We start from the raw sequence: 27,870 nt of genomic DNA on the forward strand, positions 1-27,870 counted from the left end.
GAAAATTTTCACAAAATGGTCGGAAAAACGCCGCATTTGTGTCAAATCAGATGGGAAAATCTGTAATTAAGCGTAATTAACACTGAAGATTCCCGAAAGATGTATAATTTGGGTATCAATATAGCTACGGGAACGGTGTGACGTCAGATCCACCGGAAGTCGTCACGGCGTAGTTTCCTCGGCTTTCGCCGCTTAAAGGGGCTGCGAAACACTGCTTGGGGGGATACCGGCTATACTTCAGGTGGGTTCTTTATGTCACACAGATGCTGACTTAAAAAGAATTACAGGAATCGATGCACAGGAACGGGAGTTATTCAGTGGAGAAATTTCAAAATACAAGCAAACAAAACGCTGCCCTCAACTCGATTTTGGCGGGGCTTCCCACTCCTATTTCGCTCTCCCAATGACGGCACCTGGCGCAACCAATCAAAACAGCCAGCCAGAGCACGTCGCGGAAGTTTGTACTCCATGGTTGCCTGCTCCCTGTAACTCGTTTTTGCTGAGACTGGCAGCGTCGTTTCCATGCCAGAGCGCCCCTGGTGGTGTATTTTTATTTTACTTGCTTTGCAGGGCTTTTATCTAAGACAAACAAGTTGTTTTTGTTGATCTAATATAAAACGCAGACAGGTGCAAAATGTGTCTATTTACTCACACAATTTGCAGTATATTTACTGTTTGTCCGATCATCAAGCTCGCGCCAGGTGATGTCATATCCGCTGCTAAAAACCCGCCACTGTGTGGCGACACCATCAGAGCCATGAAGTTGTTTTTGGGAGGACATTAAAATATTAAAAAAACGGAATATACGCGGTATTACCGACGCTAATAGCACCATTATAACTCACTTTATGCAATCAACAGGCAAAACAGTTAACTAAGATTGTGTTTCTGGGCCCCTTTAACACTTCAGTTGCCAAAGTGTCCTCGCAATTTTTGGTTTGGTTTTGGTTTGGTTTAACGTCCCAATGCGACTCACGCTGTGAGAGACACCGTAGTGAAGGGCCCCGGAAATTTCGACCACCTGGGGTTTCTTTAACGTGCACTGACATCGCACAGTACACGGGCCTCTACAACGTCGCCTCCATCGAATTTCGACCGCCGCGGCCGGGATGAACCCGCGTCCTTCGGGTCAGCAGCCGTGCGCCGTAACCACTGAGTCGCCGCGATGGCGTCTTCTCTTGTGCGCTATTATATTCTTTTTAAGCATGATCCACGAACATGTACGAACTTGTTTTCTTGTGAAGTGCATTTTCCAGTGCGTTCATTTTTCGTCTTTTTTGAAATATTTCCTGTAGTTTTCTACTGGCACACTGTGCAATTATATGCATTACTGCATCTATATGTGGCCATTGGGTTCAGCGTGAGGTGCACAATATAAAATAAAAACAGGAAAAATGACAACCCAGCACCAGCCTTCCATGTAGTAGACAGTAATGCCGTCGATGGTTTTGGGAATTTTTAAAGATATATTAAGAGGAGGCACCTTTATTCTTTCTTCATCGGGACGCACCATACTGCCCAACAAAGATATCAAAAAATATCTTGCTTGTTGCATTGCTGCCACCTTTCGCTCAAGCCGCAAAAACCTTCTGCAGTCTGCTGTCGACATTTGCAAGGATTTTGCCCCGATATTTCGTTCTAGAGTGCCTGCATGGACCGTGACACGTCGTCCAAAGTCTGCTGGGCTCAACTCCAAGAGGCCAGCCTAAAAGCCACATGTCACGCACAAGCGTAGACAATGTTTGGAGTCCATCTTGAGATACAGCTCGCCCGCCGCTACGGACGAGGGTTGCACTGGGGAGCATGCTCAAGCTTAGGCTACACGCAGCATAGATACCCCGAAAGTGCAAGATTGAACATGCTTCTGAAGGAACCAGCGCACAAAACACAACGGACAAGAAAAAGGCGGAACACGACGGACAGGAGCGCTCACTCAGCGCTCCTGTCCGTCGTTTTCCGCCTTTTTCTTGTCCGTTTGTTTTTTGCGCTGGTTCGTTCAGAAGCATGTCCTACCAACTAGCCCAACAACAAGTGTTGCCCTAAGATTGAACCGCCGCCGCACTAGCTCAGTTGGTAGAGCAATGGACGCGAAATTCGGAGCTCTTAGGTTCGGATCCCACCGGCGGCATGTGGTTACTTCTCTTCAACTTTCTGATCAATTATCTTTCAACCGTAAAGTAATTGCGTCATTAATTTCTCACCGTTAAACGCAAGTTGAAAGAAGTAAAAAGTAAAAACATTCTCCTGTGCTCTCCTTGCTTTCGGTGACTGTTGGCTTTCTTCATTTTCTATATTTATATATGCTCCTCCTCGCAGCATCCTACGTGCCGGCGTGCACTTTCGGCATCGGACAGAAGGCCAAGCTGGTGTTCGGCCATGACGTCAATCTTCTTCGTTTCTTCACCACCTGTGGCCTTCAGGAGGGCTACCAGCCTTTCTGCGTGTAAGGGGCGGCGTGTCTTTCTTTCTCTGCGCCTGCATTTTGTACCGTAGACGTAAAGCTCATAGAAGCATATGTTTTACGAGGAGGTAAAAAAGCTCTGTTGAAGGACCTTTATCAGCTGTAGAATATATAAGGAGCGCACAATCCGATGTGGTATGATGCTAAGGAGCGTTGCGCATATTGCGCGAGGGCATCAACGCGTAATCGAAGGTATTCAAAATAGGTGCGAGTTTATTCGGGTGAATAGCTGGGGTCGTAATCTATGCCCTTGTTCCTTATTCGCTAAACATCCCATTTGGTGTGAACCTATTGCCATTATCATTGCTTCGATGTGGCATTGTATCGTAGTCAACCTTTGCGAATCTGACAACTGTTCGTAATGTGCTAGTGGCATGATGACATACCTAGTTGCACAGCATGAAATGATGCGTCACTGGCCTCTTCTTGTGCAGCATCGAGCATTCTAGACCTCGATTCCCAAGTGCCTCTAAATTTTAAAGTTGAAGTTTATATTAAGTTCCCCTAAAATAGTATTAAGGTCTTCCCAGCGCTATTCCTGTACTGTTCGTGTAATTTGTGGTTTATTCCGGGCAGTGTTTAAAAAGCTATGAGGCTTGGCCGATTATTGAAGTGAAAGGCATGGAGATGCGTTAAGCCAAGCTAGCAGCCAACATGGCTTCACTTACAGAGGCCGTGAAGCGTCAATCAGGTGCAAAGTGTAAAATTTCCGAAATTGCATCTTTAAGTGTAATATCTTGAACAAATGAAGCGCGAACAAGAGCACTGAGACACGAACAGCAAATTGCGAAGCTCTTGGCCGGTGGAAGTTCAGTGCTATGCCTGCATATCTTCTCCATGTAGAGCGCACCTGTTCTAGTGTTCGCATTTGAGTTTCTGCTGAGGATAGAACGCTGGCTTTCTCTCTGTGTGTTCCTGAAAACAGCAACATGAACCGGAACATGACCTTCTGGTACAACAAGGACGAACCCATGTTCGTAAACGTGGACGACGCCTTCTCGCCGAACGTCGAAGTGAACAGGATTCCGGCGGGGTGAGCTTCCAGAACTGTCATTCTAGCTCACTTAGCTGATTGCAAGTTTGTTCAGAACTCTGCTTCAAATACAGAAAGGAACGTTACTTGCTTTGACAAGAAGGTTCAGGGTATTGAAATTGTGACGCACGTGCTAAATATCACAGGTCCAGTAATGAATTATCAGAACGTTAAAGACTGAAGAAATGAATACCGCTTGTTTAGAGGCTTTAAAAATGCGATGAGTGCGCGCGCGTGGCATCGTTGATTAAAAATTAACGCTGCGAGAATATTTATATTTATTTTTGTTTTTATTTTCATGTACAACATTTTCAAGTGCATACAATTTCTTCTATTGAAGCAGGCGCACAGCATCTTGGACCGGCAATAAATTTTCATTATTACAGGTGCTACGTCTTGGTTCGTCATCTGCACGTTAAGTGTTCACTATGGCAAGCTTCGCTTATGCCTACTTGCCGAAGTTTAGCCCAACCATAGCAACGGTTGTACTCCAATTTTTTTATTTATTTCTCCAACGAATTCACGTTGCACCTGTCACTTTTCCAACGCAGAGGGGAATGTCCTCCCGCGATCAAGATCACGCACAAGCTGTTCGAGTCCGTGGAAAAAGTCAACTACGAGTTCCTGAGGCTGAGCTTGCCAGTGTGCTGCCAAGAGAATCTGATCGAGTAAGTTCCGCCTAGGCTGAAGCACATGCTCTTTCACAGCTGCGTGGAGAATTCGCTTACCGCAACGTAAACCGAAGTGCGGACGAAAGGCTGTTATAACGCATGCTGATTTGTTATGTCATTGTACGTGCAGGTACCCCGAAAGTGAAACGGAGCATGAGAGCGGTGGAGGAACGGCTTATCAGCTCGCTCAAGCAGGTGAAGCGCATGCATGCTGACGACGAGGGTCCGGTGGACTCACCCTGCTGTTTTGACGCTCGCCTGATCGCTGGCACGGGCAAAGCCACGCATCTTTCAGCAGTGATCGTCGGGGACGCTTTAATGCTTCACGTGGGGATCAATCGCTGCTCCGCAGTGATTCGGTGACTGAAAAATGAGCAAATCTTTCGGCACAATGCGCGCCAACGATAGATCCCCAGGTGAAGCATTAAAGCGCCCCTGGCGGTCACTGCTGAGAGATGCGTAGCTTCGCCCGTGCCATCGATAAGGCGAGTGTCAAAACTGCAGGATGGGACCGCCGGACCCTTGTCGTCACATGCAAGCACTTCCCCTGCTAGAGCGAGCTGGAAAACAGTTTTGCCGCCGCTCGCGTGCTCCGTTTTCCTCTTGGTGCACCGGACTGCTTGATTTCACGAGCGAATTCCGAGCGCATAAACCGCGGCAGTGTAGGTTAGCCTGCCGCGCATGGTGCGTGAAAGGTGTAGTTATTCGTAACTCGGTAAATATTTATTTTCAAAGAACGCCAGAGTTTTTACTTACTCAGGAGTCTTGGCTTTCTTGGTTACCCTGGCTGGCCTATTGCGTTCTTGTATCCCCCTACAAACTACAACTGATGTGGGAGTTTTTGGTTTAAGAAATCAAAAAGTGCCCACTGTGAGAGAAGAGGCTGCGTTACCTGAAAATGCTGGGTTGAGACAAAACACGTGAAAAAAGACGCTCGCTATGTCATCTTCGTTTCGACTTTCAAGTATCTCTCCTAATGCAGCAATGTCTGTTCGCTCACTGGAACTATACAGCAATGGCACCTGCACTCGCCTAATGAGTTCATTTCGTCATTCCCACAAACTTTCAAAAGTATCACAAAGGAAATGGGATTTAGTCAAGAGAGTGAGTATGAGTAATTCAGCCGTGTCCATGAGCACACAATGCAAACAGTTTCTTTACAGCGAGCTGTTAATTTTTGCAAATCAGCGCTTGAACACGCAGACAGAAAGGTGAGACACACACACACACATGCTACGTTAAACTGGCAACTCAATTTCAATCATGAAGCAATGCTAAATATATAAAGTGCAGATAAAACTGTCGTCAGTCACTCGCGTCACATGTTACTTCGTACCCTTACCTTCCCCCATCCAAAAATGCCCTTTCCTTCGCTAGCAGCGCAAGGGACGTGCTGCTCACGCATGCGTCTTTACACTCAAAGATTGCTTCTGTCTCGATAACTTCTCGTGTTGTCTGGTCTCGGTTCATCATCATCAGCCTGACTACGCCCACTGCCTCTCTTATGTCTCTCCAATTAACCCTTTCCTTTGCCAACTGCAGCCACCGTAACCCCGCAAACTTCTTAACCTCATCCACCCACCTAACTTTCTGGCGCCCCCTGCTACGCTTGCCTTCTCTTGGAATCCACTCCGTTACCCTTAAAGGGTCAGTCTACTGAATTTTAACGACCATATTTTCTTTGCGGCAACCGATAGCTCTTTACTCAAATTACCGTTTAGCCAGCTGTGGTGCCAAGGAGTGCGGTAGAACATTTTAAAATAGAATTTATTAATGTGGGAACACATCTGTATGAGATGGTAGTCTCATCTGGCAACCATCTGAATTTCCGCCGCGCGGCGACAAACATGGCGGCGCCCGTCGAAGCCGGACCTCTCGCTTCGGACTGAATTCTCGTTGTTGCTGCCTTTTTCAGTGCGTTCACTGGCCATAAATGGGACGCCTGTCTTTCGCTTCGTCTCATCTCGCCTATAAGGAAGCATATAAGAGATAAATTTGCTTTATTTTAATAACTAGAGTGACGATTCTGCCGCTCCTAGGCTTAAATGGGGAGTCGGTTTGTTTACAGCAATGGTTCCCGTCCTGACTACCAGATGGCGCCACTATAGGCTGAGTTTATTTTTGCGTCTCTGCTAGCATACGCTGAACTAAAAGTGGGAATGTGCCTGCGTTTTGCGTACGTGTAACTATAAATATTCATGTGATTTACAGAAAAAGCGAGCGGTACGCCTTCTACAGTTTACTAGAACAAAACGTGCGTTTCTCTGACATTGGGGCATACAAATGGTACGTAGTATATTCACTTATGCTTCTACAAAAAAAGACTACCACTTTCTTGAACAAAATGAACGTTTGGGGTCGCCATTATGCATTTTTACGCGACTTTTAACGCCGAAATAAAATATAAATTCCTGCATAAACCGGGCGCAGATCCCTTGTTATTGATGTTATAGGGGGCCAACTACCAGAATATGCCATTTTTTATACACTCATCTCGGTGAGTAGACTGACCCTTTAAGGACCAGCGCTTATCTTGCCTTCGCATTACATGCCCTGCCCAAGCCAATTTCTTTGAGGTAATTTGATAGTGGACAGATACAGTTTAGCTCTTCTTAATAAATAAAATTGTCACTTCAGTGCACCGTGCTGGTCTCACCTTTCTGCCCGTGTCTTCAAGCGCTGATTTGGATAAATGCATAACCAACTAGCCCAACAAGACTCTCTGTTATGTTAGCACCATGGCCTTATTGTTATGTTTTACGAATTGGAAAAACAGCGCAATCAAAGACGAGACACAAGAAAAGGACAAAACACCAGCGCTGACTAACAACCAAATGGTTTATTGCTACAGGCAAGGCAGCATATATATGAAATGGCACGAGTAAAAACACAAAATAAGCATGAGAGAAAGATACCGCACAACCACACAACTTGATTAAAAAAAAAAAGGCACGTCACTGATTAAGATACGCAAGTTCCTTTGAGAGTAGATTTATGGATGGGCTGCTGATACAGGTGTTACCGAGCTTTCTGATATGGCAAGCCTCCGAAATGAGCCTTGTGGTCTCATCTTTATAACGGGCGGTGATAGTGGTCCGATTGAGGTGCGCTTCGCAATCTTCACACTCAGCACAGTGCACAGCAAGGTGGTTTCTGCGAGACTTGTTCTCTATATCTTTTGCATGTTCACGCAGTCTCCTGACACCCACAAGCCTCCGAAATGAGCCACAAGGCTCATCTCGGAGGCTTGCCATATCAGAAAGCTCGGTAACACCTGTATCAGCAGCCCATCCATAAATCTACTCTCAAAGGAACTTGCGTATCTTAATCAGTGACGTGCCTTTTTTTTTAGTCAAGTTGTGTGGTTGTGCGGTATCTTTCTCTCATGCTTATTTTGTGTTTTTACTCGTGCCATTTCATATATATGCTGCCTTGCCTGTAGCAATAAACCATTTGGTTGTTAGTCAGCGCTGGTGTTTGTCCTTCTCTTGTGTCTCGTCTTTGATTGCGCTGTTTTTCAAATTCGTAAGACATGTACCAACCAGCCCGTATTTGCCCTCTTCTGGAATTGTTATGTCGTCTTTTTAGCCGCTTTCTCAGAGCCTTCTGAGTGGCTGGTAGTGGGTGTCAGGAGACTGCTGGCGCGTTTACATGCTTTCGCACCTCATCCAGAGCTTCTTTGGTGCACCGTCTCAGAGAGACGCCGTCAAGAAACAGGTTGGTTGGTTTATGGTTGGTTTATGGGGTTTAGCGTCCCAAAGCGACTAAGGCTATGAGAGACGCCGTAGTGGAGGGCTCCGGAAATTTCGACCACCTGGGGTTCTTTAACGTGCACTGACATCGCACAGTACACGGGCCTCGAATTTCTCCTCCAAAGAAATTCTGCCGCCGCGGCCGGGATCGAACCCGCGTCTTTCGGGCCAGCAGCCGAGCACCATAGCCACTGAGCCACCGCGGCGGATGCCGTCAAGAAACAGCCAGCTATCCTGAATTTTAGAGCACAGCTAGGCGTCCGTTCCTGCGTGCCGCGTCTTCGTTGGTGGCGTCGCCGTCAGCGTAACTGGATGTGCAGGCAGCACAGCGGTGCGCCACCTGGAAGGTGGCTGCCACGGGGAGGTGCCGAAAGACGGCTAGCAGCCCAGAGCGCCACCTGCCAGCGGTGGCACATGAAGCGCTACGCTCGAATTTCGCATTACTGACTATCGTATTCATCTGTCAGTTTTATTTTTTTTTTTGCCCGTGAGAATATAACTACGCAACGACAACGATGAGTTGTCAGTAAGCGCTTGTCAGTATCATTTTCTTGTGTTCGTCTATGTTGGCAATTCTTCGGTCCCCTCATATGGTGCTCAAACGAAGACAGTTTTACTCAGATTGGAGTAGAAATCCTTGACTGTGGCATTCCTAAGTTCCTTGCTCGCCGGCGACTTCAATGCGACAACCTGTTCTCGTTGCGTCACAGCGATCAGGAGAAGGAGCACCGCTGGGAAGAGGTGCGCCGCCGGCAGCGGAGGGCGCAGGCCGAGAAGTCCAGCGTACGCCACCCAGGTAACCTGCAATGTATGACGTCCTTCTCTACCTCGGTCCACGTGCACAGCCCAGGCTGCATGGCTTGCGGTGAGAGAGACCCGACGCGAGAGTACACTGAGCGCCATTCGTGTGGCTCCCACGTGGCGAGTCTTCCGAAGCGTTCCACTGGCTCTGGGCCGTCGCAGCAAGCAGTGCAGAAAACCAAGTCACTGCCTATCAGCTTAGAGGTGCAAGAGCTGAAGCAGGCACAGAAATAACCGCGACGCCTTGTCGGTTTGGGGTAGATCAGCACGTAACCAAGCCAGTAATTCATGAAGTAAATTTTTCGGCTCCCAATAACCTCACCATATCTAGAAGTGAACGTTTTAGACTCTTTCGAGTAAATGCTTGCTTGATCTAGAAGCATGTTCAAGTGGCGGGTTGGTTCAGCGCTTTGCAGTGAAGAACGAAGAGAAAATAGAGACTATTTGCTCCGGACTCACTGCTCTCAACGTATTTAGTGGCTCAGGCGTGCTCTGTCAGTCTGCTTGCGGCGTTTATTTGCTAGTGCCAAGACTTGCTTCCTTCATTTGGACTCCGGTTCGTTCTTGCCAAGCGTCCACTCATACTTGGCGCATTCACCTCCTTGCAGCCAACCTGGAACACCACATGCTTCGCAGCGGCTTCAGCATGTCCGACGTCAAGGGTGCGTAGTTTTGAATGCATTGGAGCCCCGCTGTCGGAAAAATCTCCCCGTCCGTCTGAAAGCCTCGGTTGGCATACGGCAAACTGGAAATCCCACTTTAAGGAGAAAGGGAAGGTGGAAGCAACGGATTACGGCGAGGAGAGTGGAGGAGGGGCCGCCCGGTGACCGACGGACTGGGCCACGCCGCCCTCTCGCACGGTCTAAACCCGTCAGCGGCAGCGGCTGCCCCGTCCTCCGTCGGGGACACTAATGCTAACGCATACTCCGCCGAATCAATCACACTGACCGGCTATAGTTTTTTTCTCTGTATGTGTCCAGGGGGACTGGGCATTCATAGTACTGCCCCAGCTGTTGTCTGTCTGTTAAAAGCAATAAATCCTTCGAAATCAGTGGAGGTCGAAAGATGTTACGATAGTTGCAACTGACCTCTAAAAGAAATCCGTGAGCAGATATCCTATTCAGAATGCTTGCACTGGTACAGCTTTAAACGTTTTAGTATAAGCCATAAGATCTGAATGCTCAGGCGGACGCACTCATATCATAGCTTATTTTGTATTGAATATCTGCTTAGAACTCTGCACGCTAACAACGTCGCCGTAGGGTGTCGTTGCGCGATACGCCTGAGTTCGCCTATTGAAAAAGAAGAAAGTCAACTCAAGTGCGTCAAGAATCAGCCGCTCTGGACAATGGGCGCTCTGCTTTCGTGTATGTGACGCAAGCAGGTTTGGCCCATATGGACTTGGGACGTGGGACAGAAGTGCATTACTCATATGCCTCCTTTAGAATCATCGGAGAAGGTGCCAAGTCCCTCTTTCGATTCTGGTGCTCTTCCCTCTGACTTGGGAGCAGACCTGCAGCGCGGCTACTCGGCGGACGAAGGCGGCGACACTGAGGACCCGATGCCCGTGGACCACCACCGGCCCCCGACCCCGCAGCAGAGGCGACGCTCCATGCTCACCCCCCGCGGCACCACCGGCACCCTCACCAAGACGCAGTCGTTCGATGCTGCCACCACCTTGCAGGTGAGCGGGCTTCTTGTTTATGCATTACGGGCCTCGTCAGCAGCAACGTCCACCGTTATATGTCACGAATTTTGCTGATTGGTTGAGAGAGGTCGCGTGACCATGTGCCGTCATCACAACCTGCCCACCATGGTAATTAAATTAATTATGCGTAGAGAGAAGTCACGTGACCTTGCGACGTCATTACAAGCTACCTATCGGGTGCCTGCGGGACACCAGAAGTGAGAGGAAGCGCATCGGAACATTAGTTATCAATGGGGACGTATTGAAATCTGTTATCTAGATATGCTCGATTAAGGTCAATAAGGTCAGAATTGATTCCGGCTAAGTAAAGCTTTTCTACTACTAGCCCGGCAGCTTGCTCTCCTGTAAAGCTTTTCTGTGAGTTTATTGTGAGGAACCTTATCAAGGCTTTGGCGAAGTCCAGAAATACTGAATCCATTTGCTGTTTATCGTCAACTGCTAAAAGTCACCGCAAGAAGTATTCATCAACTTTTAGACAGTTGATAGACAACGTCTAAAACCTTAATGCACATCACATACGAAATCGATCGCTTCTGAGAACTCAAAGATGAGCAGATCACATGCTTCAAGATTTTGCAGCTGGTTGTCTGGCGGTAATTGGAACGATCATTCGCCTTAAAGATGGGTACACCACGAGCGGTTTTCCATTCAGATGTGACAGAGCACTGCGACAAACAAGCGTTGAAAATCACATACAGGATATACTATATCCATCCTGCGTAACGACGCATGAAAGCTGCAGGAATATTATTAGGACCGTTAGACTTTTTAATGTCAAGCTTTAGAAGCAAATTAAAAAACCCCTCGCGAGAAATAACGACGTCAGGGATAGAAGTATAGATTACTGGTTTAGAAAAAGAGTTCGTATCTTTATCAACATACACTGATTGAAAATACTCGTTCAAAATGTCTGCAATAGCCCTTGGATTATTGACAGGCAAACTATTAAAGGAAATATTACTGTTCTTATTACCATTTGTGCATCTCCAGAATTTTCTGGTGCTTCATTGAGGAAGTTTCTTAAAGTAACAGTAAAAAAATAGTCCTTAGCTTGCTTAATCCTGTTCCTTGGCTGGCTACTTTGCATGCTCACATTAATTGCATTACGTCGACCAGAGCTTCGCAACCGCTTTAGCTTCCGTTTCATGTGAATTATGTTCCGCGTGATCCATGGGTTGTGTTTCTTTTACTTTATAACATTCGGAACAAACATGGTCAAACAATTGAGATAAATCTTTTTAAATGAGTACCACAAGGCAGTCACATTCTCTTCAGCTCTGAAGCCATCAAGGTGACTCTTTAGAAAATCAAAAATTCCAACATCATCAGGCCCATTTGGACATTTTTTAGTGTCAACATGCACTGAGAGCGAAAAGACAGAGGAAACGAGGTTATGGTCCGGAACACCCTTCATCACATCAACAGAAACGCACCTAACAGCAGTGCTAATGAAAATTAAATCAAGAATTTTGGAGACTGATGAACAAGTTCTGACTGGTGCATTCACAATCTGAGTAAGGTTACAGGAAAAAAGCAGTGTGTAGAAGAAGCTCGCAATGCCTAGAATGGGCACCCACAGTATTGATACGAAAACAGTCGATATTAGGAAAGTTAAAATCACCCCCTAAGATAAACTTCACTCAGTCACACCGAAAACGCTGAATATAATCACACAAATCTTCAAGAAAAGCATGGTCAGCGCTAGGAGGTTGATACACCACACCCAATGATTTGAATGAAAACATCTTCGATGGAAGTCCGTCTGGTTGGGTTCTTGAGATAGTTGAGAGAAAACTGACGCCAACCAAACGGGAGGTGAGCGTCTTGGCCGCGGAGCCAAACCTGTTCAAAAGGCGACATGTGGAGTCATGGCACATCGGGCTCACAAAGGCGGCGATGTATAGGACTCCAGGAACGCTCCCCTCCGCGTACGTTAGTGGTCTGCGCCACGTGCTAACGAAGGGAGAGCGAAGGCAGCGCCCCGCTGCTGCTGGCACACTTTAGTCACCCCTGGAGAAGGGGCCGAGGTGGCTCCGAAACGTTGGGCAAAATTAAAATATTGGTTGGCGTCAGTTTTTTTTTTTCAACTACCACACCCAATAGGACAATGTTGCCAAAAAAATCTGTCTTTCAAAAAAGGGTTTCATGACTGAGAACACCCGGCAACAATGCAGCACTTGTGCTTTCTTCGAGCACAATTGCGACTCCCTCTCCACGGGACGGTTTATCACAAAGCAGTATTCTGTTATCGTTAATTCTGTAGGCGGGTGGTACAATTTGCCAGTCAGGAACATCAAGGTGCAACCATGTCTGGGTCAAAAACTTAATGTGCGGGTCGAGATCGTAAAGGAGCGCTTCTAATTCAGTGGTCTTATTCCCTATGCTTTGGGCGTTGAAAGAAACAAGCCACAAAGGCCGGCTAATATCGGCTCGTCAGTCATGAGTTCTGCCGTGCTTTCGTCGAGTTATTGTACAGCTCGGCGAAGAAGCAACTTGATCAATGCCACTATCTTAGCCTCCGCTACTATCGTTATCGACGAGCGTGTTGTGCTTCCGTCTTTCATTCACCTCTTTCATTTCCCTTCTACACACTGTCTACTACCCTTTATTTCTGCTGTCCTAGCTCAGGTGCTTCCAGCAACGATGGCAGATGCCGGGGCTAGCAACAATCTTTTTCCTTCCAATCACCATGTATCATTAAAACCACTTACTTCACCCCAAACATATGTGTCGCCATTAACAACCAGCTTGTCCAATTTGAGGTACACCATATCATCTGGCTTGCGAGTATCTTTGACGGTAGACTAAAATAGCTTTCGTTCTGAAATCGAGGTGAATAGTCTTCAGATATTGACAGTTTTGTACCCTTGAGTTTCTTCGCATTTCTGAGAAGGTTCGTTTTTTCACTGAAATCAAAGAATCGCATTATCACCAGCCGTGTCTCATAAACTGATTTATGGCCCAAGTGATGACTACGTTCAATGCTTCCTGCTTTAATTCCCAATTTTCCTTCGAACACTTCGGTGAAAACAGCACTCCTTAGGCTATTCAGTGTTTCTTCGTCTTGTTCCTTGACCCCCTAGACAATCAAATTATTACGCCGACTACGATTTTCTAGATCGTCAACCTTAATGTATAGCGTCGCAATATACATAACTGCAGCTTCAAGACAGAGCTCTCCCAGTCTTCCACCAGTTTTACTGTTTGCGCGAAAGATTCAATCTTTTGCTCAATAGAAGCCAACCTTTGGTTTGGTTCAGCTATATGACTGTCTGACCAATCCCGGATAGATTTCAAATCAAGCGAAGATGCTTTCTGACTTGCAATATAATTTCACGCTGTTCATCTACACTGGGAGCTGGGTTGGTTTCCATGTCCCAACTCAGCATGAGCTCTAGAAGTGTGTGATGAGAGGCTAGTTGGTAAGACATACTGAAGACACAAAACTACGCAGGAAACAGGACACAGAAAAGAAGCAGACAGGACGAGCGTAGACTAACAACTGATTTATTGGTCGAAAACAACCTTCCTTCAAGAGCAACGCATGCGCAACCAAACTTAACGCCCAAAGCAAAAGTACACAATCTTATCAACCCAAAAAGTCAAGTTCCTTCTTATACAAGTGAATTGATGCCTCGCTAACACATTTTTCCGCACCGTATCTAGCAATTTGCCAGGCTTCAAAGATCTCGCGTGCCTCCTTGTCCTTCGCGCAGCCTATAATCTTCGTTTGCTTGAAAAGTGGCGCACAAAATACTTGTTTCTTCTTGTCATTGATCTTACAAGACTGGCAGTGCCTTGCTAAATGCTGCCCACCGTGCTGGCTCAAAGAGTTATTATGCTCCTGAAGGCGTTTATTAATGCAGCGCCCCGTCTGCCCTACATATACGGAACCACAGCTGAATGGGATCTCGTAGATAACTCCCATCTTACAGGCTACAAACTTAGGTCTGTGGTTGACTCCGCACCCTACTTTCTTTTGCAGGTTATTGTTAGTTAATCGGCATAAACGAGACAGTTTACATGGGGCGGAAAAGAACACGTTGACACCAAATTTCCCTCCCACCTTCTTCAAACCGTGCGAAGTCTTGTGCACATAAGGAAGGACTTCAAACTTCTTCCTCTCACTTTCAGTGAGAGGAAGAAGGGGCTGTGATCACACCCGAAGTAGAAAAGGTTCTGAGTAGGGGTCCGAAGTTTTGCCTTGAAGTGCCGCTCAAGAAGCACGAGCTTCTCGCTTCGGCTCACAAGATAGCAGAGAAGGTGCAGGGTGAAGAGAAAGGACACTGTTTATTGGAAGGCATTGACTCTGTGCGAAATGGTTACGAAGAGAAAAAGGACGGCACTTCCCTGTTGAGGAGAGTAGCCGGTTGCCTTAATGACTCCGGACTTGCTTTAATGCAGGCTGATAAGGAAGGCGGCTTTGTGGTCTTGCCTGAGAAGCTATTTGGTGAGAAGGCCTCTTTAGCTTTAAGGAAAAACTTCCGTCCTTCGACTCAAAAGCCAAACGAAGCCAAGGCCAAGGCGGTAGCCCTTCTCAAGAACTTGAAACTTGAACGCCTGAAGAATGAAGTCGACAAGAACAAGGTCCATGTTCTCACGGTATTCTTCAGTGCAAAGAGCCACAAACCGGAGTGCCCTTTCCGAGCCATCGTGACGGAAAGAGGTACTTGGCAAGTAATTGTCAGCAGGTACCTGCAACGACACCTAAAGAGCCTGACACCTGAAGATCCGTACAAGATCAGTAGCTCTGATAGCTTGGTGAAAATGTTTAGTGAGAACTCGTCAAGTATCAACTCAGGTTTCTCAATAGACATTGAAGAACTGTTCTATTCAGTGCCCCACGACAAGTTGTTCCTGGCGGTCCGCAACTGCATCGAACGTTCGGGAGTGGTGTCCTTCCAGAATACTTGCGGCATTTCAATCGATGGTTTTCTTGAATTGCTGAAACTCTATCTTTCTTCTACCATTGTAACTTTTAAGGACAAGTTTTATGTACAACGGCGAGGTATCTGTATAGGTTCGAGCGTGGCGCCTATGTTAACTGAGATATTTTTAGCTCAAATTGACACTGAACTTTCGTGCGTTCTCACTGATGACCGGATCACGCATGTGGTCAGATACGTTGACGATTTCCTAATCCTTTAGAATATTAACCCTGACGATAGCCTACAAATGATTGTGAATGAAATTTTAGCGACCTTCAAATCTACAGCCACTAATCTGAATTTTACTTTTGAGCTCCCGGAAAGCTCTTGTTTACAGTTTTTAGACTTAAAATTGTTTTTTCATACAGGGGGTCATCTATGCTGAGCCTATTTACCAAGATCTAAGAAGGCTCTTCTACCTTATGATTCCTGCCACTCAAAGCTCGTAAAAAGGGGAATCGCAACCTCATGTTTAAGATCTTCGCTTGTCAAGTCATGCCCACACATGGTGAAACGTAGTTTTTCCAGTCAAGTAGACCGGCTTTACTCTGCGGGTTTTCCTCCTTCTCTTCTGAAAGCTGTTGCAGGATCTTTGCTGAAAACCCTACGGTTGAAGCAAAGTCAACAAGAACTCACTGAAAGTGAGAGGAAGAAGTTTGAAGTCCTTCCTTATGTGCACAAGACTTCGCACGCTTTGAAGAAGGTGGGAGGGAAATTTGGTGTTAACGTGTTCTTTTCCGCCCCATGTAAACTGTCTCGTTTATGCCGATTAACTAACAATAACCTGCAAAAGAAAGTAGGGTGCGGAGTCAACCACAGACCTAAGTTTGTAGCCTGTAAGATGGGAGTTATCTACGAGATCCCATTCAGCTGTGGTTCCGTATATGTAGGGCAGACGGGGCGCTGCATTAATAAACGCCTTCAGGAGCATAATAACTCTTTGAGCCAGCACGGTGGGCAGCATTTAGCAAGGCACTGCCAGTCTTGTAAGATCAATGACAAGAAGAAACAAGTATTTTGTACGCCGCTTTTCAAGCAAACGAAGATTATAGGCTGCGCGAAGGACAAGAAGGCACCCGAGATCTTTGAAGCCTGGCAAATTGCTAGATACGGTGCGGAAAAATGTGTTAGCGAGGCATCAATTCACCTGTATCAGAAGGAACTTGACTTTTTGGGTTGATTAGATTGTGTACTTTTGCTTTGGGCGTTAAGTTTGGTTGCGCATGCGTTGCTCTTGAAGGAAGGTTGTTTTCGACCAATAAATCAGTTGTTAGTCTACGCTCGTCCTGTCTGCTTCTTTTCTGTGTCCTGTTTCCTGCGTAGTTTTGTGTCTTCAGTAAGTCAGCATGAGCACAAGAAGGCAGCACGATTCAAAACATCCTGTGACGCAATCGCATAGCACTTCTGGGCAGTGGAGCACACCCAAGCATAAGGAATCGCCCTTGAATTCAAAAACTGTGGTGCTTCCTACTGACCTGCACAAAACAGACGAGACACTTTAACTGCGTCTGCATCCCATAAGTGCACCCTTGCCCACTGACGAAGAACGTTTGGTGGGGGCGGTGTCTGATGAATCCCACGATGTTTTTGTCGCTCGGTTGTAGCAGCGAAGAGCGGGAAAGGGTTCCGAGAAACAGGCGTCGCTGGAGTTTGGCGCAAGCTTGAGTAATGCTTGAGTAATACCTGAACGGGCACGTGACGTGCAGGCTGACAGGTGCGCAGGAAAGTCCGGGGTGATGACAGCTTCACGGAAGAAAGGACCGTCGCATGCAACAAAAGCCTGCACAAATCAGACGAGCCACTTTAGCTGCGTTTGCATCTTACAGGTCCTCCCTGGCCCAAAATAAACTGCTCAACTTTTTCTTTTTAATTTTAGCAGGCAAGATTATATCGCAAGGTGGAAGGCCGTCAACATCAAATGCAGCCCAGTTTTTAAATCCGGCAGACGCTTGGGCGTGTTGGTTAGTCGTTATCTCCGAAGCGCATGCGACAAAGACAAGAACAGACACAAACACAACGGTGGTTGTGCTGTGTTGTGTCTGATTAGTGTAGATCAGCGTAGTGTCTGTGTCTCTACTCGTCCTCGTCGTATGCGCTGCAGAGATCATTTTAAATCCGCTTTACCGGCAACGTGGTTGCAAATATCGACTTCAGAAATACACACTTGCAAGCTACTTGAGTTGGCTTCCCGCACTCGTCCTCGTCGTATGCGCTGCAGAGATCATTTTAAATCCGCTTTACCGGCAACGTGGTTGCAAATATCGACTTCAGAAATACACACTTGCAAGCTACTTGAGTTGGCTTCCCGCGTTGCACATTTATGAAATGGTGTCGCTCGCATTTATAATGCCTCAAATGCCGATGCCGTTTATGGCGTAGAAAACACTGATGTAATCTCGGCGACGATACTACGCGCATTGAAATTAAGCATTAAATGCTTAATTTGACACGCAGTATTTTGAGCCACATTGCCGATGAAAAAAAATTTAATAACTGGCTCACCTTCGATAGTGACGGCTTTCAATTTCGCAATATAATCTGCCCCCTGAAATAAAAAATTAAACACCTGATTAGTTAATTTTTTACGCCACTAATACTCTAATTATTGTGCTCTATCGCGTACACAATTCCGCCTTGCTGTAGAATACGCATGTACCGACCGCACCGATGCATATCTCACGATTTTCAATATAAAAATTTGTAAATTGAAAAACAAATCACCCGGCAAATATATGTACGCGTGTCCTTTTCAAATAAACAGCTGCGAGTTAGTGCCAGCACCGTCCAGCTCATTTTCTGTGTGTCATATCTGTGGCGTTTCGAAGTAGCCTATCTTCAACCATGAAAGACCCAAAGAAAACGCTGCTAAGGTACCTAAATTTGCGGTGACATTCTTTTCCGACATTCCCGGGTATACACTATTAAGACAACAATTAATTGTGCGCAGTGCTCACCCGAATAATTTGCACCTTACGCGAAGGCGTTGGTGGCTGACAGCAGCGCTGGCATCTCGGCAGGTTCCTGATGGCAGCCGTCCGGACCCGACGCGGCTGCGGGCAGCTTCGAGCGAGGAGGCGCTCCACCGGCTCGGCCACAAGCCCAAGGCCGGTCAGCGAACCAAAGCGGTCACACCCGAACCCGAGAGTAAGGCCATCCCTTTTACTACGTGGGAGATGGAAAAGCATGAATGTCATTCACAAGTCAACTCAAATCTTTATTCAGAGAGCATGGCACAGCTCCCTAGGGGGCCGGCGAAAAGACATGGCAAGTCTCAGCACCATTCCCCATTGGGCACAGCACTCGCTCTATTAACCTACAGTGAAGGCAAAAAGAGAAACCGAACCCTAAGTACATAAGCTAATGCCCGAGTGCAAAGCCATACACCAATTAAGCAACAAAATTTATGCAACAGTTTAAGAGAACTTCTTGCTGGGCTAGTTGGTGATTCATTGTAAAAGTGCTCAGGTAAAAGAGAAGCAGGATTAAAGCAATGATTAAAGAATAGAAGCACAAAAAGTTCACAGTAGAGCTCCAACTACATGTCTTGGAGCGACAATCAATGCGCCGAAACGTACTTTGTAAAATCCTGAAGTGAAACTCTTTCTATGGGGAAAATTACAGCATGCAAATGCTAGAGAGTAATTTGCAGCGGTTATTAAATTTTCTAAATTAAATAGTGGCTGATATCCGAAAATCAACCCTTCAGAATTTAAGTCGTTCCTACATTCCTATACTTAAGTATGACTGTATAAAATGTAATATATTTTCTCTTCATTATCCCTCCTATAAGCTTGCGTCATCTTCTTCAAAGAGAGGCAACTTGTGCACATCTCACGTTCATTGTTTGCTGTTGAAGTGGAGCCAGCGACACCGATGATGTGCATTCTCAATACGGCGCGCAGCTTTCTTTTGGAGGTAACGCAGATATTCAAAGCTGCTGAAAAGTAGTTTTTGAGTAAAGCAAATTGCGCAGCAATAGTCTCACATTTCGGTGGACACCCGAGCCGCGCCGTGAGGGAGGGGAGGAAGGTGAGAGTGAAAGAAGAAACAGAGAAAGAGGTGCCGTAGTGGAGGTTTCCGGGATAATTTCGACCCCCTGGGCATCTCTAAAGTGCATTGACATCGCACAGCACACGGGAGCCTTTTGCGTTCCGCCGCCATCGAAACGCGGCCACCGCAGGCGGCTTCGAACTCTGGAACTCTGGCTCAATAGCCGAGCGCCCTAAGCTCTGAGGCATCGCAGCAGGCTTATGTAGACATTCTATTCTTGCTTTTGTCGTTGTTCCCCACACAAGAGTTCTGCAGTCTTGTAAACAAAAACTGCCGGCGGGTCGAATGTCTTATGGTGCGTTCCAGTCGGCAATCTGAAGCATGTTTCTTACTCCGTGAAATCCTGTTTAAAACGGCGATTTCAGTTCCAACCCAGAGTTCTGATTGCACCGCGACGGATATCTTGCCCCTTCGCTGCTTTAAAGAGCTGCTCTGTATCGCCCATTGGAATACGCCGTTAGTGAAGGAAAACGGGCATGTCCAGGTCTTCTTTTCCTCAGTATGGGAAGATAAAGCGGCCAGTGATTTGCCGGGGCAAACTGGAGCAAGTGACTTTCGATAAGGGGTCATACGAAATGAAACGCACATTGCATGTGAGATCGAGTACTGTAAATTCAGGTACATAGCGCACCGCCAGCATACATGTTTAAACGTTTACTTTTGGGGCTTTGCGCACTGTCTCTATATGCGCAATATAGACCATTTTCTTGTTCGTTAACACGCACTATAGCATACAGCCCAATGCGATCTGTGCATCGGGTGGGGACTATACACCGGGTGCGGACTTTACGCCGGAAATGACGGCAATTTACGCTCCAGGAGGAGACCGCATCCCCATCCTGGCCACGCCCACCCGCCAAATGTGCTTTGTTGCGGGCTTTACATGTACCTAAAGAAGCGAGTCGAAAAGGCTCGAAAGGCCGCTCATTCCGTTCGTCGTGGACACGAGCCGCGCCATCCGCGGTGGTCACACGTTGGTTCCGAATGTGCGGAGTTTGGGGCATTAGTGTTGCGCGAAACGCAGGGACAACGATTAATGTATTTGCAGGAAGCAATGCCCCCTCATCCGCAAGGGGCTGTCGTTAGGGCTGTTACACTTACTAGCTGTTACCGGTTCATTGTGCGCGACGGCTCCCGCGCCGAACGTCCAGAAGGGGTAGAGTTTGCATGATTCTCTAATGACTGCATTTTGCGGAACAGAAGAGAGGGGGCATCAACTTTCGCGTGCGCGTCTACCTCCTGGTTTGCCATGAATTTGTTTATTTGATGAGCAACTAGACTTGCAGCGTATATGCCGAGTGACTGTTGCTGCCTCCCGCGACAGGCAAGTCCAAGCGACGCGGCAAGTCCCCCTTCCGCTTCTTCCGCAAGAAGGAGGAGAAAGAGGAGACGTCCGCCCCCCCGGCGCCCGCTCCTTCCTCCAAGGGGGGCCAGCAGCAGCAGCAGCAGAGCATGTCCCCGCCGCTGCTCACCGTGCGCCCGCCGTCCGTCCACAGGCTGTCGCCCGGTGAGTGCCCTGCGACGCCTGAGTTGCACACTTGGAAACAAGCGTGGTAAAACCCGAGCTGAGTCACTGCAAGGCCCGAGCTGTCAACAAGGGATGCCGGCACCTGGGTGAACGCTCGGTTGCAAGCAAAAAAAAAATTTCAGCGAAGCCTCGAAGTAGGCTACATTGGTTTGATCGCATGGCTTAAGGACACAGGGAAAGACGGCAAAGACATTGATGTAGCCTCTAAAGGCACACGAGGACAAGTTTAGCTTGTATGTGTTAGAAATACAGGTGTCGCCATCACCGGCCGATTTCGCAAGTGAACTGATCCCGCAGGCTACGTTGCGCCACCTTTCATTTCAGAACGGTGGCAACCGACTCCTTCGGCAAGGACGTCACGAGTTTGCCTCGACCGGTAGGAAGATTCTGCAATCTAATTTCCTCACCGATAAATGCGTGTTTTGCGGCCGTTGAAACGTCCTCAGCGTCCCTTTAAGCCTTTGTTTTATCAATGTATGTATAAAGCCAAGAAGCCGCATATTTAACCTTTAATTTCAAGTCGCGCTTCACAATGTCGCTATCGTTGTTCTTTCGTCTTTCCTTGTTTCTTTCAAACCAGCGCTGCTCTAACACCATGCAACAACAAATCACTTTATAACGAGCAAGAGAACCCAGTATTTAGTCTCGAGGCTGTCTCGTTTGTGTGAGCAAGCCTGCGACAGAACACACATTGGAGAGCGACTGCAGAAAATTCTCAAGGCACTTCAGTCTGCTTAAGTGGAGGAATGTGAAAGCATGCGTTTTGGGGAAAGGAAAAGGCGCAGTAGCTCTCAAATCTCGACGTCTCGGTGCACACCTCAACCGCACATTAAAGCATGCAAATGAAGGTGCATGTGTCGTCGGTCCTCACCGCTGTCCCAAGCTAGCCTCCGACATTGCATCTCGACATCTCGGTGGACACCTCAACCGCACATTAAATCATGCAAATGAAGGTGCATGTGTCATCGGTTCGAACCGCTGTCCTAAGCTAGCCTCCGACTTCACATCTCGACATCTCGGTGGACACTAGAAGAGTGCGGTGAGGGGCTAGTTGGTACGACATTATGAGAACAAAGAATAACTGCGCAAAAAAGGACGGGACAAGAGAAAGAGAGCCACACAGGACAAACGCAGACTAACAACTGATTTATTCCACCAACTATTCTTTCCTTCAACATCAAAGCGCATGCGCACCAACCACAAAAACAAAAGCCACACTCATCTCGTGAAATCAAGAAACTCCAACTCCTTGCGGTGCAGGTGTACTGAAGCATCGCTAACACATCTGTCAGGCCCTAATCTCGCGATTTTCAAGGCTTCGATATTTTTCCTTTCTTTCTTATCCTTCCAGTGTCAGATAACCTTAGTCCTGTCGAAAAGCGGATGACAATCTTTGTCACCATGCTTGGAAGTGTTACAATGCTTAGGCAGATGCTGCCCCTTGAATCAGCTAAGGATTTGGCATGGTCTAATAATCTAATCTTGATGCAGCGGCCAGTTTGCCCGATGTACACCCTACCACAACTCAGGGGAATCTGAGAAATTACATTGCGTGTACAGTGTACGAACTTAATCCTCTGTTTAATGCCAAACACAATCTTCTTTTGCTTAGCTTTTCTCGCTAAATTGCACAAACGCGACAACTTGCAAGGTGCAGAAAAAATGACCTCAACGCCGAATTTACCGGCGACCCTCTTCAGGCCGTGCGATACCCTGTGAACATAGGGCATAACTTAATACTTCCGTCTCTTCTGTACATCCGCCCCCCGAGGTTCTGAGTTTGGGCGGAAAGACTTCAACAGGGACTCAGCGACAGCCTGAAGAAGGGGCAGCTGAAAACCAGCAGACCGAAGGCGATCAACCTGAGCCTCAAAACTAACCTGAACCTTATGTGGACAGCAAGGTGGAAATTTGGGCGAGTTGGTAAGTATTCATGATTTTGTTCACAGCGCAACAAGAACGAGAAGTCACTCTTTCGTCTTTCGTCTTTCCCGTTCTTTTTGCGCTGTGAACAAAATCATGAATATTATGTGGACAGGACTTGGCTAATGAAGCTCTGAGGCAAGTTGATGCAGTACCGCTCTTGACCAGCTTCGAATGGCAAGAGTTAAAGGGCAAGAGTGCCTTTTTCGACCTAGGCATGTAGGCCCAGCAAAGGTGGTCAGGATCGTTAAAAATAATTTTAAATCTAAGAATTGAAAACAAGAGTTTTCAGGAAGTTCAATGGTGAAATTAAAACTCGGAAAGGCTGACTTAAAAGATGCTAAAACTTCCATCGCCACCTGTGTCAAGTCGTCGGTGTGGTCAGTATGTAAAATTATTAAAAACTCGTCGACGTATCAGAACAGTCGAACGATACAGTCGTCAGATAGTACCCCGCGATAGCGAGTGGTCAATTTCAGCTAAAAGGATTTCAGATAAAACGAGCTATTCTTTGTGCTCATAAAATCGGTGGACACCTCAACCGCACATTAAAGCACGCAAATGAAGGTGCATATGTCATCGTTTCGAACCGCGGTCCCAAGCTAGCCTCCTACTTCACATCTCGACATCTCGGTGGGCAGCGCCGCCGCGGTGGCTCAGTGGTTACGGCGCTCGGCTGCTGACCTGAAAGACGCGGGTTCGATCCCGGCCGCGGCGGCCGAATTTCGATGGAGGCGAAATTCCAGAGGCCCGTGTGCTGTGCGATGTCAGTGCACGTTAAAGAACCCCAGGTGGTCGAAATTTCCAGAGCCCTTCATTACGGCGTCCCTCATAGCATGAGTTGCTTGGCGACGTTAAACCGCAGTAACCAAACCAACAACCAAACCAATCTCAGTGGACACCTCAACCACACATTAAGGGAAACTGTAGTCTCACAAAGCATACAGTTGAAGGTGTATATGTCATTGGTCCGAACCCCTGTCGCAAGCTAGCGTCTAACTTGACTAAAAACATTAACACCTCTTTTTAGGATAGTTGGTGCATACTGCAATTAAAGAAAAACTAGCGCAAAACCATACACACCGCAAGAGAAGGACGAAGACAAAACAGACGAGACGGGTTGGATTCCCATCTCGACCTCAATTTTCTTATTTTTATTCAGTCTTCTTTTCATTTTAATGTCTCATGACGTCATATTACCGTTGACGTCACTGTGGACCAACTTCCGGCGTCAACATAGCCACCTAATGCCTTTGCATTAATAAACAAAGCACTTGTACCCTGCGCAGTGTTTTTGGTGGGGCAGGGGGTGTTGAATGTGCTTGTGAGGTAATCTGCTTTCTTGCTCTCTTTGCAGTCCTGCTATAAGGGGTAAAACAAGATCAAAACATCACCATTCACACAGCAGCATAAAAATAGCTGTTGGCATTAAAAGAGTACTAAATTTTAATTACCTGTACACAACACAACACATCAACTTTCACAGATACGGGATACGATACCGTCACTTACACAACCAACATGGATTATATTCCTCTGACACAGCTGACGCCGTCAGCGGTAATAATTCTCGCTGTGGAAACAAAACGGATGATGGCACCAGATGCCATCGCTCTTTGGTGAACCAGCGCAAAAAGACAACGGACAAGTAGCAAATGTACGACGTCGACGGAAGCGCTGAACTAACGACTTTTGCTTCACAAGAAACGGGGACAACCTGTTCGTCGTCCTTTTTCGCTGGTTCATCAAAGATCATAAAACAGCAAAAGAGCGTGGGCTACAACAGCAAGTGTTAACTCAAGATGCCACCGCGCAGCCGTGTACTGGCGTGGGAGAGAAAGTCTGCTTTCCACAAAAGAATGCACCCCGCGACATTACATGACAGAGCCGATTTATTACCGTGGATGGTTCCTAAAACATCGGATATATATATATATATATATATATATATATATATATATATATATATATATATATATATATATATATATATATAGCGAAGTATACGCTTCGTTAAAGGAAACATATTCAACTCGACGTTTCGATCGGAAGACCGATCTTCTTCAGGAGTGATTTTACATTGTTAATGCATCCCCTTTTATAGGGGCGGGCACAGAACAGGTAAGTGGGAAACACAAAGCACATAGCAGAAAAATACGCATAAAAAATTATTAGAGGCAGTGCGACCCACACACACATACACCAAAAAAAAAAGAGTGCGAGGAACAGGTGCTCAGTCAGAAAATACAACGTCCAGATGCGGCCTCTGCTTTGTTAAGCGCCAAAGGCTTGCTTATTGACAGTCGTGTCCAGCTGGGAGGTGCTCGACAGGTGCGTGGCCGTGCAACAACTTTCGTAGAAAAATGCGAAAACTTGTTCCTTCTCCTGGCCGCGAGAGCAAAAAAAATATAAAATATGACCCTCCAACAGAGAGAGCAGACAACAGAAAAAAAGAAAAAAAGGAAAAAAAGAGAGAAAATGAACAGAGCAAGGAAGAAATCTCGAAAAAAAAAGTGAGATAAGTAAAAGAAAACCTTTAAAGTAGTGCTTTTTCTTCGCACCCAGCTATAGTGCACCCACCCCTGGTCGAGGGGAAGTATTGGAAGGAATGTAAAAAAAGAAAAAATATATATAAAAAATATATGAAAAAAAATGTGAGCTTACATAGTAAAATTAAAAAGGAAAAAATAAAAATAAAATAAAAAAGAAATTGTGTGGCATTCGCGTGACCACAAGGTGAGCACACCCGGGGGGGAAACGGCACAGGTGTGGCACAGGTGTTGCATGCAGAAAGGGGTATGACCTCAGACGACTAGTCAGTGGTGCTTTGTTTAATTTCGTAGGCCCCTGACCTCGGATGAGAGGTGAGGGTGTCGTAAGTTTCATTAATGCCATTTTGCACTGTGTTAAATTTAAAAATAAAATATGATTCTCGTTGCTCGCGCTCACGAGTGTTTATGAAGCCACTCTGTAGTATTGTTACTTTAAGTTTGTCAAACTCGTGACTTTTCTCGCGGAGGTGTTTCGAAAGAGGGAGGTTGGGGAGGGATTGGGTATGTGAGCGGTGGTTATTAAATCTGAAACGGAAGGAATTGTCTGTTTGGCCTATGTATTGCATTCGACAGTCGCCACACTCCAGCATGTAAACCACGTTGCTGGAATCGCAATTCAGGTGTTCCCGGATAGAATGCTTGAAATTTGAATGGGTGCTTTTAGCCAGTGCCGGTTTCCATGTGTTTGCAGACTTGACATCGGCTTTTTTTGCATGGTGTGCAACCTACAGCTCTCGGTTTATTGACTGTCGAATAGACAACATGGTTTTGCAGATTTTTTGGTCTCCTATATGTTACTTGGGGGACCGTTGTGAAAATATTTGAAAGGCGGTCACTCTGTTCTATGATATTAAAGTGTTTTTTTAGGATGTTGCTAATATTCGGGAGATTATTTGTGAAGGTTAGTATAAGATTACAGCGCTGTGATGATGGCTGAGATTCCTTAAGGAATCCTTAAGGAATGGCTGAGATTCCTTACCGTGTTGCTGTCTTTTTCCTGAGCAAAAACAAAAAAGGAAAAAAATCAGTCCTCCTTCAGCGACTAAAGTAAACTCCTGAAGTCGCCGGCGTGAACACTGTTAACCTGAAACGGGTTGCTCCTCTGGTGCTGTGTTACATCAAACTTGCCGACCACGCGTCCGCTCCTTTGCGATATGAATATGAAATGCCGTCGTATAGTTAGCCGCTGAATGTCGGGTCGATCACTTTTCCTTCCGCCGTAAATTACGCGCTCGTAGCTCCCAGCAACCAACTTCTGTGCCCACCGGTGCCAGAGAGACCCACCACCCTGACCTCTCCGACGAGCTCCGGCGGAACCGGGACCCTGACCCGCAGCGGAAGCTTTCGGAGACCCTCCATCACGCCCGGCCCGCCGCCCGTGCCCGCCGACGACACGGGCGACCGCCTGGACCCCTCCGTGCTGGACCTGGTGGACGAGTACTTCTTTGGCCTGCGCGTGTTCCCCGGCCAGGACCCGAACCACGTGTACGTCGGCTGGGTGACCACGGCGTACAAGTTCTACGACCGCACCTTCGGCAACTCCAAGGTGCGCAAGGTCGCCTTCCACGGGCTCAGCGAGGACGGTTTGGTCCACCAAGTGTGAGTCGTTTGTTCTTGTTTACAACTTTAGAGGCGAAGCCTGTCCGTAGCTCACGGGTGCCTACTCAATGCACGCAATCATTCCAACAAGTGCTGCAAGCTCCTCCACTCAGGCAGGCAGTCTCAGTGCGCGCGCTCAGTTGCGAATATCTGCCGCCATATATCGTTTAGGGTAGGCTAGAACAACGCTTTCGGCGGATATACTGAGTGCAATTTATATACGCAGGTAGGGTATAGCACACAGCCTTCGTGGTGGCTCCGAGTATGTTCGGAAGGCGTACAGTCAGTGCGCTTATTATAAGTTTAAAACAATACAAGGACGCAGGCAGGGCGTTTTCTTTATTTGTTCCTGTTTGTTTACTCTGCGCTATCGAATTCCTCTCCCAACACTATTTAACCCAACACTGCGTCCTCCGTCAGCGACGGCTTAGGTGTACAGTTCCTGCCTCGTATGCTGGAGGACCGTGGTTAGAATCCCGGGAAGCCGTAAATCTCCGCCGGTAAAAGGGAAGCAGTCAGAGTGTTTATGGAATCGAAGAGCCAGTCCTTGGGTTATCGGGTCACTCTGCGTCGTGGAAGGCGAGCTTCCGTGTCAGCCACACGCTAGCGTCACTTGCACGCGACACGTTCCCCAACCCGTGGCGCAGAGTCGAAGGCACGGCAGGTTCGGACCAAATAGGCAGAGGCAGAGCAGGCGAGGAAATAGTCTGTTGTCCTAACACGAGGTAAAGCACACTGCGCAAGGATGTTCGATCCGATAAAACAGAGGTTCTGTAGGCTCACTAAGTCGTCGTTGTCAACCGTAGTTGGGCGCGAGGGTCGGCGGCCAGAAAGGGGTCCCTCGGGGCAGCTCAGCAGGAGGCC

At 47.1% G+C, this 27,870-nt stretch overlaps 1 protein-coding gene across 5 annotated transcripts in view; it reads left to right on the top strand.

The window, feature by feature from the left end:
- Nucleotides 1-27,870, top strand: part of LOC149326706 (ryanodine receptor-like) — a 542,398-nt gene that overhangs the window by 202,080 nt on the left and 312,448 nt on the right. For 4 of the 5 annotated variants that reach the window (XM_089563500.1, XM_089563501.1, XM_089563503.1 and 1 more), the window contains exons 33-41: nucleotides 2,317-2,443; nucleotides 3,387-3,494; nucleotides 4,046-4,162; nucleotides 8,628-8,713; nucleotides 9,327-9,380; nucleotides 10,230-10,402; nucleotides 18,372-18,498; nucleotides 20,729-20,911; nucleotides 26,646-27,006. In XM_089563500.1, the coding sequence (XP_089419626.1) occupies nucleotides 2,317-2,443; nucleotides 3,387-3,494; nucleotides 4,046-4,162; nucleotides 8,628-8,713; nucleotides 9,327-9,380; nucleotides 10,230-10,402; nucleotides 18,372-18,498; nucleotides 20,729-20,911; nucleotides 26,646-27,006 (1,336 nt within the window). The remainder of the gene's footprint in view (nucleotides 1-2,316; nucleotides 2,444-3,386; nucleotides 3,495-4,045; nucleotides 4,163-8,627; nucleotides 8,714-9,326; nucleotides 9,381-10,229; nucleotides 10,403-18,371; nucleotides 18,499-20,728; nucleotides 20,912-26,645; nucleotides 27,007-27,870) is intronic. The other variant, XM_089563504.1, reaches the window with a different exon arrangement.

The sequence above is a fragment of the Amblyomma mixtum genome, chromosome 10, assembly GCF_055824585.1.
Source record: "Amblyomma mixtum isolate Tamu chromosome 10, ASM5582458v1, whole genome shotgun sequence".
Lineage (NCBI taxonomy): Eukaryota > Metazoa > Arthropoda > Arachnida > Ixodida > Ixodidae > Amblyomma > Amblyomma mixtum.